The sequence below is a fragment of the Ceratotherium simum genome, chromosome 25 (assembly GCF_057802395.1).
Source record: "Ceratotherium simum simum isolate JZ-2026a chromosome 25, ASM5780239v1, whole genome shotgun sequence".
Taxonomy (NCBI): Eukaryota; Metazoa; Chordata; class Mammalia; order Perissodactyla; family Rhinocerotidae; genus Ceratotherium; species Ceratotherium simum.
Genome location: NC_141924.1, coordinates 12,879,557 through 12,896,415, shown reverse-complemented (window position 1 = coordinate 12,896,415; position 16,859 = coordinate 12,879,557). Strand labels below are relative to the sequence as shown.

The following is a 16,859-nucleotide window of genomic DNA, read 5'->3' as shown; positions in this document are numbered from 1 at the left end:
ACACTCACTGTTCTCTGAGCTCTTTATAAATTTCTCTTCCTCCCTTGGCCGCACAGAGACGATGTACTGGCTGTGGTTGCTGGGGTCGGGCACGGGGATCCGGCAGCGGTGCAGGATGTAGGGGCCGCCGCACTTCTCCTGCAGCACCGGGGAGCACTCTTCCTCCCTGGGGATGACGTGGAGGTGAGGGCAGGGGAGGCAGGAACCACGGAGGGGATGAGACATCAGGGAGGAGCTGTGGCTGCTGCAGGGGCCCAGAGACAGGAGGAGGCCTGGAGAGGGCAAGGCCCAGAGGAGGGGAGGGGACAGAGGAAGGGGACACTCACCCTGCACTGGGGCTGGACTTGTAGAAGAGGGTGAAGGAGACTGAGCTGGTCACCTCGGACCTCACCTCCCAGGAGCAGCTGAGCACAGTGGCCCCGTCGAAGGAGCACTGGAGGTTCCGGGGCTGAGCCTCATCCCCTGGGAGGGAGACAGTCCCTCAGTAATTCCCTCCTTCAGTCATCCCATAGCCCTGAGGGGCCACCATGAGACTCATCGCAGAGAGATCATGGGCCTTGGGGCCAGAAAGACCAGGGGTTAAACGTCAGCCTGAACCCGCCGGCTGTGTGAGCACAGAGCAGAGCGAGTCTGTGCACCTTCTCACCCCTGTGTAAGCGGGGAGAGCATGCACGTCTCAGTGCTGGGGTGTACACAATGACGCTGGTGTGTCTGCACACGGCAGAGCTCTCAGGACCACAGAGCCGCTCACGGTGCCATCGTGACTCTCATTGTAATTGTCCCCAGTCAGAAACTGTGCAGCAAACTGGGGCCAAGACGTGAGCAAGATGCAGCTGCTGCCTCTGCAGGGTCACAGAGGGGGTGGGGTGGGCCCAGGGGAGAGACTCCAAACACGGGGCACAGAAGATCCGTGGAATCCCGCAGTGTGGCCTCCTGGACTCCTTCTGTCCCGGAGCTGTAATGAGCCCCCTCCCCGCAGAGGGCATCGCCCCAACCCCACTGCGTTACCTGGCTGGGAGTCCCAGCGCACCTCCGGGCTCCACTGGCTGGGCCGTCCCGAGAGCCCCGAGCCCGGGGCCAACCGGGTGCGCACTCGGGCCACATAGGTGCTGCTGGGCAGGAGGTGCTCTGGCCCCAGGACAGCCTGGGAGGAGTTGGAGAGGAGGGTGGGGGCGTCCTGTTGGGAGAGAGGGGCTGCTGGAGCGGGTGCTGGCTGGGCCGCATCCCTGTTGGCTGGGGGCAGAGCTGGCCGTGGTCCCTACCTCCCAGGAGTCCTGAAGCTGCCTGTAGACCACCTCGAACTCCAGGTTGGACAGCCAGTGGCTCTGGGACGCCACAAGGGCCACTCTCCAGGTCAGCAGGAAATGGTTCCCGGCAGCAGTGACCTGGAGGTCTTCAGGGGCGGGGGGCTGCACTGGAGGGAGAGGAAGTAAAGGGCCCATGAGGGGTTGGACGCCTGTGCGGCGGTCAAGGGCCTGCTGGCCTTTGTGTGGAGAGACCTGGATTCCAGGTGGAGCACTGCCCCCCCACCAGCTGGAGGACCTTGGACAAGACCCCTCCCCTCTGTGGGCCTCAGGCCCTTCATCTGCAGAATCGTGGGATTCAGTGTGATCTTGAGTGAGAGCTGTGCAGGTTGCCGTGCACATACAACATGAGCTCCGTCGACGGTGCTGGCGATGAAACTCTAAGTGGAGCCTCCTTCTGCCCCTGGGACCCCACTGCCCAGAATGTGGCCTATGTGGCCTCCTTCCAGCAAAGGCTGCTGTGGCTCACCTTGCGCCCTCTCCTGCTGTCCACCCTCCTTCCCCTGTCCCCCTGTCCAGTGTCCCGCACCTCTCAGTGCCCAGCAGAAACATCTCCTCCAGAGCCTTCTTGGTCCCCATCCCCCAGGCAGAATCGCTCTTTTTCTTGTCCCCCCATAGACGGTTGTGTGGTCCTTACAACCCTGGTGGATTTGTGTGTTTCCGGGTCTGCGTCCCCAGGGAGTCCAGGAGCTTGTGGGTGGCAGAGGTTGGGTCTTGACCCCTTCCCTACCCCCAGCGCGTGAGATGTCGTGGTTCTGGGAGTTTGGGGACAAAGTGAATGAATGATTGAGTAAGTAAATGAATAAATACATGTAGGCAACCTTCAGAGGCTTTTCATGAAATCATTCCATCGACCAACAGAAGCAAACATCTGCTGGGAGCTACAGGGTTGGGCGAGCAGATGCAGTAGTGAATGGCACGGCTCCTGCCTTCCTGAAGCTCCTGTGTCTAAACGCTGAGAGATGACTTTCAAACAAAGACCTCGATAAGAGCCCCAACAAGATGTAAAAGTTCTGTGCTGGACGTGAACGTAGCGTGTGAGAGCCTGGCAGAGCTGGAGCCTTCAGAAAATCTTCAGCCCAGCATGGCAGATACTCGGCACCGCTTCCCACCCACAGCCATGCGGGCATCACCAGTCAGTCATTGCACAGCTAGCCCATGAGCCTGGCATGGAGGGGGCCCTTCTCAGCCCAGAGCTCTGGGAAGCTGCTGCCAACTGAACCCTGGGTGCCCAACAAAACCCATTCATCCAACCTGAGGGAGGTTAGTCCACCAGCTCCTTTCACAGCTGGAGAAACTGATAGAGGAAGCGAAATATCCTCAGAGCAGATGAGATGCACGCCTGTCCCCTCCCCAGCACCCCGCGACTTCCCTGATTCGTTGCCAAAATGGTTTGGGCTGGAACTGACCTCCCTACTCAGCATATGCTCCAGGAGGCAGATGTCACACTGCCCTCCCATTTCTGAGCTGTCCCCGTCTCCAGCATGACCCTTCCCTGCTCCACGCCATAGCTTCACAGGGCAGGGAGACTGCTTGGTGTGTTCGGGGCTCTCCTGGTCATGCTGGTGCTCCACGAGCGAACAGGTTGATGAATGAACTGCGTGTATATTCTAACTTTGATTCGCATGCCCCCGCGTTCCCATCCCCTGGCCACACTCCAGCTGAGTCCTCATCATTTCTCCCCGGGGTGAGCGCCTTCGGTCACTTTCTGGGCTCCAGCCTCCTGCCCCCTCCCATCACTGACATCTAGCCTGTACATCACCCACCTCCGACATCCTCACACCCACATCTGGTCATGTCATGCCCCTTCAATGGCTCCCCATCGCCTAGACGTTGACCTGTAACCTCCTTTGCAGGGCACAGAAGCCCCCCAGTCAGGCCCTGCCTGCGCTGCCCCTCTCCTTCCTCCCGCTGTCCAGCCGCCTTGAAGCTGGTGCTCCCAGGACACAATTTTAGCGCTTTTCCCAACCTGCCTCTCCCTCCCGGGTCTCCCAGGCTCTGCACACTCTGTTTCCTCTGCCAGGAATGCTCTTGCCGCACTCTCCTCCCCCCACCCTTCAGATCTCTCTGCAAAGCTCTTCTTCTGGGAAGCCTGGCTGACCTCCCATGGGCTCCTTGTCCCCTGCCCTTGGCACGTGGCACACACTTGCCTTCAGTGAGTGTTCACACCGGACACACTTGCTGTCTCCTGGCCTCTCCAGCTGGTACTCTGAGCTCCCCCCGGGACAGACTCTCTCTCGTCCACCAAACACGTGTTCTGAGACATTGTTTGAAATGAATTCACCACGAACTAACCCACCCCCTCTCCCAGGCCACAGCTTTGTGCTGCCTGGGATGAAAAGAGGCAGGAAGCAAAGGCCGGAGCCCCCTCCCCATCTGACACCTGCAGGGACAGCAGGGTGGCCCAGGGTTGGAGACCCAGGATGCTGAAGTCAGACCTTCCTGGGTTTGAATCTCAGCTCCGCCACCAGCCGCTGAGAGGCTGTGAGCATCCAGCTCCCTCCGCCTGTTTCCTCACCAGTCAAACAGCAATAACAATAGTGTTACTGCTAATCTGGTGTTGTTTTGAGGGTTAAATAATCGGCAGTGTCTCCTGGAAGCCCAGGACATATGTGGTTTTTGCCATGTCTACGTAAACTCTTATAGTATGACTCCTCTTCTTAATTTAGCCTCATTCTAAGAAACAATTGCCTTGAATGCAGAGTTTGAAAAGTTGGTTATATTTCTGTCTAATATACAGTCCAATAAAGCCTAACTATTTATACAAAATGATCATCGGCCCCCACCCAGCACCACTGACTTTCTTGGGCTGCCATTGGCACAGAGTGCACACATTGGGGCGACTCAGCGAGGGCCATCGGGGTGACCTCCCCTCTAGCGTGCAGGGAGCACTCGGCATGTCTGACCCGTCACTGTCATGACTGCTCTGTGGGGGCACCTTGGAAACATTACGTCATCTCTCGGGGTCACAAGAGCCTCATCTATACGTGGGTGGTTGCAGACATCGCATGAGACCACAAAGATGATAGAGTTTTCTAAACAGATAAGCTTTTATGTGAATCCTAAGAACAGTTCTTCTAGAAGGGACGCCTCTAGTGCCGGGTGGCAGTGTCCTGGCAGGAGGGGAAGCCGCCAGGTGCAGGGGAGGCGCCTTTGGCCAGGGCTCATCACGCTGCACCTGCTCCAAGGCCCCATCGTGAGGAGACCACATCCTCCTCCCTCAGGAGACCAAACCCACCCCAAGCAGGGTCTCCACCCTTCAAGGGTCTCACTCCCTGGCCCTTCTCCTGCAGTCTGGCCACCCATAGGGCCCACTGTCCACATAGGGAGCACCCCCGGCCAGGGCCCCCAGGCCTCACCGTGCTGGGTCAGAGTGACGGTGAGCTCGGCGCCCAGAGGCCTGTCTGGTCGGAATGAGAAGTAGTCTCTGTCATGAAGGAGGAAAAGCTTGCAGGGGATGATGCATATTCTGGGCACACAGCCAGGACAAGTGCCATCTGACCAGGATGTGTCATCACTGAGATGGCAAGCCACTGGCTGCGGGGGGTGCCTGCCAGGAGAGGACACAGGTTAGCTGAGAGTGAAGAAGAATCACTCATTCACAAACATAGCTGTGTGGTTACCACATGCGGGGCTTTGTCCAGGGCCAGGGGATCTGGCAGTGAACCAAACACACAGAAATCGCTGCCCACGGAGCCACATCCTGGTGGAGGAGACACACGGGACACAACTCAGTAAATTTGTCATGTGTCAAATGGAGAAAACCTGACATAGATGGTACAGCAGGGAGGGGGAGGAAGGTGAACTTGAAATGGGTGGTCAGGGAAGGCGGTGTGAACAGGTGACATTAGCCCTGGAGCATCCCGCCACGCAGAGTGTGGGGTACAAGGGTGAGCCAGCAAAAGAGATCCGGAGGCCAGAGTGGCATGAGGCACACCTGGGACAGGACTGTCCTGGAGGTCGAGTGGAGAACACTGGGGTCATCTGTGCCACGTGATGCTGATGCATCACATAAAGAAGACTGCGGGGCCAGCACCGGTAGCCTAGTGGGTAAATTTGGCATGGTCTCTTTTGGCCGCCTGGGTTCAGTTCCCGGGCACAGACCTACACCACTCGTGGCCACGATGGGGTGGCGACCCACATATAAAATAGAGGAATATTGGCAACAGATGTTAGCCCAGAGTGAATCTTCCTCAGCAAAAAAAAAAAAGAGACTGAGAATAGACCTTTAGGCTCAGCTACACGAGGTCACAGGTGACCTTGACAGAGAAATTGGCTGCCGTGGTGGGGGTGAAATCCTTAATCAGAGTGCGCTCAAGGGAGGTACGTGGGAGAAGGTAGTGGAGTGTTGATGCAAAGGGAAGCAGAGAATGGGCCACGTCTGGAGGTGCCTGGAGCTGCAGCCCTGGGTGGCATCTGTAAGTGGGGGTTGGGGCACATTGGCTCAGTGATTGGGGAAGATCCCGGGAGAGGGCCCATGCACGGCACAGGGAGAGTGGGGACCGTGGTGGCAGCAATGTCCCTGAGCAGCAAGAGCAGATGGGACCCCCAGCTGCGGCCTCAGAGGGGACTGGGACAGGAAATCACTGCAGGGGGATCCACGGAGGCAGGCAGAGGCAGGGCGGGCAGTGTGAGCAGGAAGGGGGCTGAGGAGCGTCTCCTCTGGGGGCGTCTGTGGTCTCAGTGCAGGAGGAGGGGTCACAGCAGAGGGGCGAGGTGGAGGGGGAGTCGAGGAGAGTGGAGAGAGGAGGATGGAGGCTCCAGGGAGAGCGGGAGAGAGGGCCATGCTGTGGCGTGTGAAGGGCCGGCTCCTCCACGGGGCGGCCTCCAGGGGCTCTCCCCAGACCCGGTGAGGCCGGCTGTTTAATTATGTCTGTTATGGTGAGTTACTCTCACCAACACCCTAGCATGGTGTGAGGAATCCTCCCACGTGGCGTGTGCCCAGGAGACCACGTGGGGAGAAAGGAGCAGCCCCACACTCTGGAGGAGGCCGGGCCTCGGGGAGACACGGAGCCCACCCCACAGGCTGGACACAGGACGCTGGTCCCACTCGGCCGCTCACCCACCATGTGGCCGGAGGAGGGACCTCACCTCCACGGCCTCAGTCTCCTCATCTGTGAACTGGGCAACACGTCCCCTCCTGGCCTGCCTCACAGTGAGGATGGATTGAGACCCACTCTGTGGGGTGATTTTGTTAAACTGTGGTAAAATAAGAAAATTATCATCAGGACCATCATCAAGCACAATATTACATAGACGGCCCTTCTCAGAAACACTGACATCAGACACCAGCGCCCGGGCCTGGCAGGCCGCCCGACGGAGCAGGGGCTCCGGGGCAGGGGCCTCCCTCTCTGTCCTCCGTCCACCCCCACGTGGCACAGCCCCTCACAGCAGCACCCTCCCTGCCCTCCGGCCCCCGGGCCCCGCGTCACTCACTCGTTCAGCCTGCGGTGGAGAGTCACGTTGATGAGCCGCTGGGCGTCCCGGGTGTCCACCCAGCTGCAGACGATGCGGCTGGTGTAGTCGTTATGGCAGCTCAGGGTCTGCAGCGGGATGGTCCCTGACCGGGGAGAGGCAGGAAGGGGTCACACCTCTCCCCCCAGGGGTCCCTTCTCACCGCCCCTCCCAGCCCCTCTGGGGCACGTGGCACTGAAGAGGGGTCTCTTGGAGTCTTGTAGAGGCTCCTGGCTACCAGGCAGAGGTCCCTAGGGGCCCTACGTGGGGCTGGGGGCTCTGTGGGTGTGAGCGTCCTGGTGGTAGACCCTCCTGTCTGGATAGAAACAGAATATTCTAGCTGATTCACAGCACATCTCCTGAGCCCCTGCTGTGTCCTGCTCCTGGGCCAGGGTCTCCCTCCCACGCCAGGATGGGGACGCCCATCAGGCACAGGCCCTGCCCCCGGACCCTGCGGGGCAGCCTGGGAGGAGAGGCACAAACACACCCTAAGAAGCAAAGCCCTACCCTGGACCTCCCCACCTTGGTCTCCTGGTCAGTGGCCAGGCCTGATGGTGGGAAAAGAGACTGCGGTTCCCATGGGAGCCCTTGGGAGGGGGGTTCATGGGCCTCAGGAGCCTGAGGAACATCCCAGTCGGGCCTCCAAGCACGAGGAAGATGCTGGGGCTGAAGCAGGGAGAGACCCCCAGGCTGAGGGCCCCCCAGGAGCGAAGGTGGGGAGGTGGGAGCCAGTTGAGGCCGTCAGAGGAGCAGAGTGTCTGGTGGGGAAGGAGAGGCAGAGACAAGGCTGGAATGACGGGCCTGGAGGTTAGAGGCCTCGAACGCCACACTGAGAAACGTGGGCGGAGCAAGACCACAAGTGGAGAGGGACTTTACAGGAGGCCAGGGAGGAAGGAGCAGGAGTGTGGGAGGAAGAAGAGGGAGGCGCCAGGGAAGATCAGGGAGAGAGAAGAAAAGAGAAAAGAGAGGGAAGGGAGGCTGGAGCTGCTAGGGTCTGGGGCTTCCTCAGGATGGGACCAGCTGTGAGGAGGGGGACAGGGAAGGGGAGGGAGCAATCCGGCTCACCTTGGGCCCCTGCCACGCTGAGCCCCCAGCACAGAGCCAGGAGAGCGATGGGGAGCAGCCCCCGGGTCAGCGTCATCTTCGCGGTCAACTCTGGATGAGCAGGGGTCCGGCACTGGTGGGTTCTGGCTGTGGGTCGGTTTGACGGTCCTCACTGCCCGGGAGGCCAGGCCTGCCTCACCAGCTCCTGCTGTTCCTCCCCCAGGGCCTAGAAAGAGACATGGGGCAGGGTCAGGCCGCCCACCTTCCCTCTGCCCGCATGAATATGACCAGGGATGAGGGGGCAAGGGCGTGATGGGAGGGGCAGCAGGCCTGGGCTCCAGTCCCTGTTGCTGCCCCTCCTGGGACGCTGGATCAGGCCCCTCTCCTCTGGACCTGGGTGGTCCGCTCACCTGCAGCTTTCCACCAGTCACCACAGTGTTAGTGGGGATTCCGTGTATTCGGTGCGTCTGCTATGGGGTTGACACGTGTGTGTTTGTGTAAAGCTCTTTACGTATTTTTGGTGGATAAGTTTCAGGGATCCACCTCCTACACATGGAGCCTTTCATCTCCTAGGTCTTGAGGATGAACAGACACACTCTGGACCACGTTCTAGAGTGTGCTTCCTCCCCTTCCCACGTGGTTCCTGGCTGCTCCCTTTCCTCTGCAGGATGCTGAGCCGTTCGCCTTCCCTGATCTGTTACAAGGAGAGTCAGGTGTCTTGGCTTCTCTTCTTCCTCAAAATTTCTGAAAGCTACAAAACACACATCTGCACACAGGCGCTCAGATGACCACATAGGAACCAACTGCCCCAGGAGGGCTCTTACAGACTCTGGGGAAGCTGGAGCTGGTCCCTTGCCCAAGAGACTCTGTCTCGCCTCCTTCTCCTGGGAGTGTCTGTCCAACATGGCAGTACTGCCCTTCCCCCACCAGCCAGGTTTGTGATTGCTTTCCAGTTTTCCAGAATTAGATTAATAATACCTTGTTTAGCAATACATGGCAACTCTTTAAGGAAAAACCAGGAAAGGTTAACATAGAATTCAGTGTAAAATTTATCTCCTACCTGAGGAAGGGGGCAGGTAGGAGGACATGATTGAGATGGAGTTTGCAAGGAGGCAGTGGTGTTTCTAGGTACAGAAAATGATTGTGTTTTATACACCATCAGCATCCAGCCTCAACTCTTTCCCCCTCTTCCTCTACGTCCCGGCAAACCACAGTCTTGGCTGACTCTAACTCCTCACCTAGCTGCCTCTGTGCAGCGGAAATAAACCACACCAGCTGGTCTCACTTTAAATTCTTAACTATGATCCAGAAGTGCTGCCAGACCGCCATATGATGCTGCCCCAGTCCATTTGCTCTTCCTGTCTCCTAGGAGGTTATTTCACACCTTCTCTACTTCCCTTACACCTCCAGTTCCACTGCACCCATTCCCATACTCAGCCTCCACCTGCTTTTTCCGTCCCTGGGAAAATTGATCTAATAGAACCCTCTCCCCCACAGGTCTCATCACAACATCTGCAGTCATCTCTTCCCCCACACACTCTGTGCCCATGCCTATTGCCACCAATGGACTCTCCGTGCTCCTGTCCAAAGCCAACCGCCCAACCAGTGCGCAGGACCCATCCACACTTGCCTGCTCCAGGACATGGCTCCAGAAATTTCCTCTCCTTCTCTCTCCTATAGCATCAGTTTGGGCCTCTCTACTGGATTACCCCCATCAGCTTACACCAATGCTGTAATTTCTTCCATCCTTACAAAAACACTTTTTCTTGGTCCTGCTTTCCCCCACTATCTTACACCTTATTTCTCTTCTCTTCTTTGCAGTAAACTCCCTCAGAGTTGTCTGCATTCAGCATCCCCAATCCCTCTTCCCCCATCTGTCTTTGCTCTAATCAGGATCTTGTGCATGTGAGCAACCACTTCCTACCACCCCACTGCCAGCATGGTGGCCCAAGTCATCCTCATATCTCATCTGGAGTTGTGGGAAAGCATCCTAACAGACTTTCCTGTTTCCATCCTCACCTCCCCTCATCATCTATTCACAATATGGAAGCCACAAGCAGATGTCAACCTTGTGATAAAATCTAGCCCATGATTATCCCATTATAGTGAGCATACAAGCAGAGTCCTTCCAGTGGCTTACAGAATCTGCCCCCTTGCTGCTTCTATGTCTCCTTTCCTCCTGCTCCCCTCCTAGGTCACTGTGCTCCAGTCCCACCGATCTCCTGGGTGTTCCTCAAACACTCCAGGCATGCTCTTCCCTTGGAGCCTTTGCACTGGCTGTTCCCTCTGACTGGAACATTCTTCCCTTCAACATCCACATGCCTAATTGCCTCATCTCTTTCAAGTCTCTGCTCAAAAAGGCACGTCTTGAACCACTTCCTCCATCCTCCCATCCCTGATGTCCCTTACCCTGTAGAACACATATTATTTTCTAACACACTATACAATGTACTTATCTTTTTGTGTTTTTTATTTCTCCCTCCCCACTAGCTCCATTTCTTTCCATCGTCTTTCTCTCCCCACAGGTTCTGTAAGGGCAATGTTTTTGTCTTCTCTTTTCACTGATGCATCTCAAGTACCTAGAATAATGCTCAATACATATTTGTGGGATGAATAAATTTCTTAATATGAGTGATGAGTAGCCAGGTGTTCATTTTATTATTTTTCTTAAACTGCACCTGTAAGTTTTTGTACTCTTCTGTATGTACAAAATAAGATGTATAACTTAAAAAAATTAGAAAAAAAAATGAAAGAACTTGCTAACTAACAATAGTAAGTAAACTGTTGAAAATCAGTGATAAAAGGAAAATCTGCAAAGAAGCCAGAGAAAAAAGACATTACATACTTAGTAGCAAAAATAAGGCTGATAGCGGACTTATCAAAAACTATGAAAGCCAGGAGATAATGGAAGGAATATTAAAGGATCTAATGAAAAATAACCCTGCCAATTTAGAATTCTATATCCAGTGAAAATGTCTTTTGACGACAAAGGTAAAATGTCTTTCGACAACAAAGGTGAAATGAAGACATTTCAAACAAACCAAAGCCGAGGGAATCACTGCCAGCAGAACTGCACTATGAGAAATGTTAGAGGAAGCTCTTTAGGATGAAGCAAAATGATTCTAGATGCAAATCTGAAGGAATAGAGTGTCAAAGTGATAAACATGGGTAAATATAAACTATTTTTTCTCCTTTTTAATTTAAAAGATAATTGATTATTTAAAGCAAAAATGATACCAATGCGTCATGGAGTTTATAATATATATGGAAGTAAAAATATGATAACAATAGCTCAAAGGCAAAAGGAGGAAATGAAAATATACTGATGTAAAGTTCTTGCATTACACATGTAATGGTAAAATATAATATGAAGCTAAACTGCGATAAATTAAAAATGCCCATTGAACATGTAAAGCAGGGTTTCTCAGCCTTGACAATGTTGTATTTTCTGCTGGATAATTCTTTATCATGGAGGGCTGTCCTGTGCATTGCAGGATGCTTAGTAGCATCCCTGACCTCTATCCATTGGATGCCAGTAGCATTCCCTTCTCCTGCCAGTTGTGTCCAGACATCACTAAATGTCCCTTGAGGGGCAAAATCACCCCAGTTGAGAGATAATATTTTAGAGTAGCCACTAAAAAAAAATTTTGTGTGTGTGAGGAAGATTCACCCTGAGCTAACATCTGTGCCGATCTTCCTCTATTTTTCATATGTGGGACTCCTCCACAGCATGGCTGATGAGTGGAGTAGGTCCACACCCAGGATCTGAACCCGCAAACCTGGGCCACTGAAGTGGAGCCTATGGAACTTTATTTAAAATAAAAACAATAACAATGCATCACGGGGTTTATAATATATATGGAAGTAAAAACATGACTGCAATAGCTCAAAGGCAAAAGTGGAAAATGGAAATATACTGATATAAAGTTCTTACATTATATGTGAAATGGTAAAATATAATTTGAAGCTAAACTGTGATAAATTAAAGATACCCATTGAACATGTACAGCGGGGTTTACATGTTTATAGATTCAGCCATGGGGCCAGCCGCTAAAAAATTTTCTTTTAAATAAAGCAAGTCAATAAAGGAGATAAAATGTAATCCTAAAAAAATGCTCAATTAAAGCAAAAGAATGTGAGAAAAGAGGAAGAAAAGAATAAAAAACACATGGGACAAGTAGGAGAAAAATAGCAAGATGATAGACTTAAAAGCAACCATAGCTAGAGTGATTATAAGTGTAAGCAGTGTAAACACTACAACTAAAAGGCAGAGATTATGAGACTGGATATATAGATCTAAAAAACAAGACCTGACAAAACGATGTCTGTAAGAAACCACTTCAAAGTCACAGAAAGGTTGAAAGTAAAGTGATAGGAAAAGAGATATCAAGATACTATGCAAATACTGATTAGAAGGGAGCTGGAGTGGCTATATCACTATCAAGGTAGACCAGAACAAAGATTATTACAGGGATAGAGAAGGACATTTCATAATGCAAAAGGGGTCAATTCATCAAGAAAACATAACAAACTAAAATAAGTGTGCAGTTCACTAGAGAGCTTCAAACACATGAAGCAAAAATTGACAAAACTGATGCATTTCTCTATGCTAATAATGAACTAACAGAAAGAGAGCTCAAAAAGATAATACCATTTACAATTGCATCCAAAAGAATAAAATACCTAGGAATAAATCTTACCAAGGAGGTGAAGGACCTATACAATGAGAACTACAAGACATTATTGAAAGAAATCAATGATGACATAAAGAAATGGAAAGATATCCCATGCACGTGGATTGGAAGAATAAACATAGTTAAAATGTCTATATTACCTAAAGCAATCTACAGATTCAATGCAATCCCAATCAGAATCCCAATGACATTCTTCACAGAAATAGAAAAAAGAATACTAAAATTTATATGGGGCAACAAAAGACCCCGAATAGCTAAAGAAATCCTAAAGAAAAAGAACAAAGCAGGAGGCATCACAATCCCTGACTTCAAAACATACTACAAAGCAATAGTAATCAAAACAGCATGGTACTGGTACAAAAACAGACACACAGATCAATGGAACAGAATTGAAAGCCCAGAAATAAAACCACACATACACGGACAGCTAATTTTCGACAAAGGTGCTAAGAACATGCAATGGAGAAAGGAAAGTCTCTTCAATAAATGGTGTTGGGAAAACTGGACAGCCACATGCAAAAGAATGAAAGTGGACCATGTGCTATCGCCATTCACAAAAATTAACTCAAAATGGATCAGAGACCTGAAGGTGAGACCTGAAACTATAAAACTCATAGAAGAAAATATTGGCAACACACTATTTGACATTGGTTTTAAAGGAATCTTTTCAGATGACATGCCTACCCAGACTAGGGAAACTAAAGAAAAAATAAACAAGTGGGACTTTATCAGATTAAAGAGCTTTTATAAGACAAATGAAACCAGAATCAAGATGAACAGACAACCAACCAGCTGGGAGAGAATATTTGCAAAACATACATCTGACAAGGGGTTGATCTCCATAATATATAAAGAACTCACACAATTGCACAACAAAAAAACAAACAACCCGATCAAAAAATGGGCAGAGGAAATGAACAGACACTTCTCCAAGGAAGATATACAGATGGCCAATAGGCACATGAAAAGATGCTCAACATCACTAATCATCAGGGAAATGCAAATCAAAACAACACTAAGATACCACCTCACGCCTGTTAGAATGGCTATAATCACCAAGACAAAAAACAACAAATGTTGGAGAGGATGTGGAGAAACAGGAACCCTCATACACAGCTGGTGGGAACGCAAATTGGTGCAGCCTCTATGGAAAACGGTATGGAGATTCCTCAAAGAATTAAAAATAGAGATGCCCTATGATCCAGCCATCCCATTACTGGGAATCTATCCAATGCACTTGAAATCAACAATCCAAAGAGGCTTATGCACCCCTATGTTCATTGCAGCATTATTCACCATAGCCAAGAAGTGGAAGCAACCTAAGTGTCCCTCGACTGACGATTGGATTAAGAAAATGTGGTATATATATACAATGGAATACTACTCAGCCATAAAAAAAGACAAAATCGTCCCATTTGCAACAACATGGATGGGTCTGGAGCGTATTATGTTAAGTGAAATAAGCCAGAAAGAGAAAGACAAACACTGTATGATCTCACTCATATGTGGAATATAAACCAACACATGGACAGAGAAAACTGGACTGTGGTTACCAGGGGCAGTGGGGGTGGGGGGTGGGCACAAGGGGTGAAGGGAGTCATATATATGGTGATGGACAAACAAAAATGTACAACCCAAAATTTCACAATGTTAGAAACCATTAAAACATCAATAAAAAAAATTGACAAAACTGAAATGAGAAATAGACAAATCTAGAATTATAGTTGGAGATTTCAACAGTCCTCCCTCAGTAATTGATAAAACAGTTAGTAAGAATATAGAAGACTAAAACAATACTATCGACCAACTGGATCTAATCGACATTTATGGAATACTCCACCCAACAACAACAGAATAAACATTCTTCTCAAGTGTACGTGGTCATTCACAAAGCTATATTATATTCTATGCCATGAAACAAGACTAAATAGATTTAAAAGAGTTGAAATCATATATAGTGTCTTCTGATCAAATTAGAAGTCAATAATAACTACAGATAAATACCTGGAAAATTGTCAAATATTTGGAAAATAGATTTTTCTAAATAACCCTTGGATCAAAGAAAGAATCACAAGAAACATCAGAAATATTTTGAACTGAAAAAAGTGAAAAGGCAATATATCAAAATATGTGGGATGCGGCTGAAACAGTATTTAGAGGATAATTTTATGCTTTAAATGATTATCTCAGAGGAGAAGAAAAGTATAAAATCAATGATCTAAACTTCTAACTTAAGAAGAAAGAAAAAAAAGAATAAATTAAACACAAACAAGTAAAAGGAGGAAATAGTTAAAATAAGAGTAAAAATCAATGAAATAGAAAACAAGAATAATTAAAGAAAACTCAAATACTGTTTTCTTTTTTCAATCAATACAATTTATCAACCTCTGGCCAGGCTAATCAAAAAAAAAAAGATAGAGAGAGAGAAGACACAAATTACCAGTATCAGGAAAGAAACAGGCATCACTACACATTCTACAGACATTAAAAAGATAATAAGAAAATATTATGAGCAACTTTATGCTAATATTTTTGTCAACTTAGATAAAATGGAAAAAAATCCTAAAAGACACAAATTGTCAAAACTAACTCAAGAAGTACTAGAAATTTTGGATAAGCCTGTATCTATTAAAATGTCAAATTTATAATTAAAAACCTCCTCACAAAGAAAATGCCAGGGCCAGATGGCTTCACTGATGAGTTCTAATGAATAACATCAATTCTATACAAACTTGGGGGAGAGAATAATTCCCAACTCATTTTATAAAGTCATTAATACCCTTATAGCAAAGACACTACAAGATAAAAAAATTATAGACCAATATTTCTCATGAACATAGACAGAAAAATCCTTAACAAAATATTATCAAGTTGAATCCAACAATATATAAGGAAGATAACACACTTTGATAATGTGGGGTTTATACTACATATGCAAAGTTGGTTTGACACTTGAAAATCAGTCAATGTGATTTCGCACATTAACAGACTAAAGGAGAAAAATCAAACGATTATCTCAATACACACAGAAACAGCATTTGAGAAAATTCAACACCCATCTATGATACAATAAGAAAAACGAAACACCTGCCAGTCAAGTGGGAACATGAAGACGTTTCTTCAGCCTGATGAAGGGCATCTATGAAAAAGCTGCAACTGCTTCCCACCCCCCCAGATCAGTAACAAGACAAGAATGTCCACTCTCACCACTGCTATTCAACGTTTTGCTGGAGGTCTTAGCCAATGCAATCAGTCAAGAAAAAGAAGTAAAATGCATACATATCGGTGAGGAAGAAATAAAGCTGTCTTTATTCACAGATGATACTCGTCCACAGATAATCTTAAGGAAAGTACCAAAAAAGCCTATTAGAACCAAGTGAATTTAGCAAAGTTACAGAGTACAAGGTCAATACACAGCATCTGGGGGAAAGGAATGATTGGTGCTCAAGGACAGTCAATGTCCTTATGCAACTCTGGGCAAAGGACGACCCTTCTCAGCTCCTAAATTGAGCTCGCCAAGCCACACTGAGCTTCGAGCCTGAATAGAGCAGACCTCCAGGTTCCACCCTCTGTATCCCTCTTCCTCTGCCTCCACACCCCTCGTGTGTACTCACACACCTCCACACACACGAACACTTTTAAATCTATATGTCAGAGCTGGAAGAGATCTCAGGGATTGTCGGCTCCAATACCCCTATTCTAAAGATGGGGAGACAGAGGGAATGTTCTCACTGCCACCAACACCTTAGTGGCAAAGCAAGGGACAGAATAGATATCTGACTCCAGAGCTCTCTCCTCCAACCCTTCATTCCAGTGCCCGACTGAGTGGCCAAGCCCTAACCTCCCCCATCCCCAGAGCACACCTGCTCACCCAACACCCCCAGGCTCTCCCTGTCCTTTCCATCCCAGGCTCCCCACGCATCCCCTGCTCCCCACCCCACCCTTCAGCCTGCCCCCGAGAGCCTGGCCATACCTCTCTGTGGTGAGACAGCCCAGCCTTCTGCTGGAGTCTCCAGGCGGCAGAGAACCTCTCACGCTTCCTATTTATGCTGACGTCGTTAGGAAACGGAGAGGCAGAAAGAGGAAGCAATGCTGGTCCAGGCCTGTTTCTGCACAAGCGACTCTTCACAAGATTTCCTGGCTTCTTAGAATCATAGACCAAGATATTGACTTTTTTCTAAGCCTTACTAACTTTGCAAATGTTCCTGCTGCCAGAAGTACTTCTACCTACACTATCTCCCTGTAAACTCCTACGCATCATCTAACTGCCAGCTCAATGCAAAGTTCCTCCATGCACCCTTCCCTGACGCCCCCAGGAGGCTGCAGGGGGAGGGGGCTGCACTAACCAGAGCAGGTGAGAGCC

At 49.7% G+C, this 16,859-nt stretch overlaps 1 protein-coding gene across 3 annotated transcripts in view; it reads right to left on the bottom strand.

Annotated features, from left to right (window-relative positions):
- The window catches only part of LOC101392576 (cytokine receptor common subunit beta), a 29,909-nt gene extending 13,378 nt beyond the window's left edge, over positions 1–16,531 (bottom strand). Inside the window, exons 1-8 of one of the 3 annotated variants that reach the window (XM_087448952.1) lie at positions 16,470–16,531; positions 7,824–8,028; positions 6,741–6,864; positions 4,664–4,854; positions 1,263–1,414; positions 1,009–1,177; positions 327–462; positions 9–166 (exon numbers count right to left, since the gene is read on the bottom strand). In XM_087448952.1, coding sequence (XP_087305078.1) covers positions 9–166; positions 327–462; positions 1,009–1,177; positions 1,263–1,414; positions 4,664–4,854; positions 6,741–6,864; positions 7,824–7,899 — 1,006 coding nt within the window. In that variant the 5' untranslated portion in view covers positions 7,900–8,028; positions 16,470–16,531. Of the gene's footprint in view, positions 1–8; positions 167–326; positions 463–1,008; positions 1,178–1,262; positions 1,415–4,663; positions 4,855–6,395; positions 6,721–6,740; positions 6,865–7,823; positions 8,029–16,469 lie in introns of those variants that run through there. The other 2 variants (XM_087448954.1, XM_087448953.1) reach the window with 2 other exon arrangements.
- Positions 16,532–16,859: the final 328 nt, after the last annotated feature.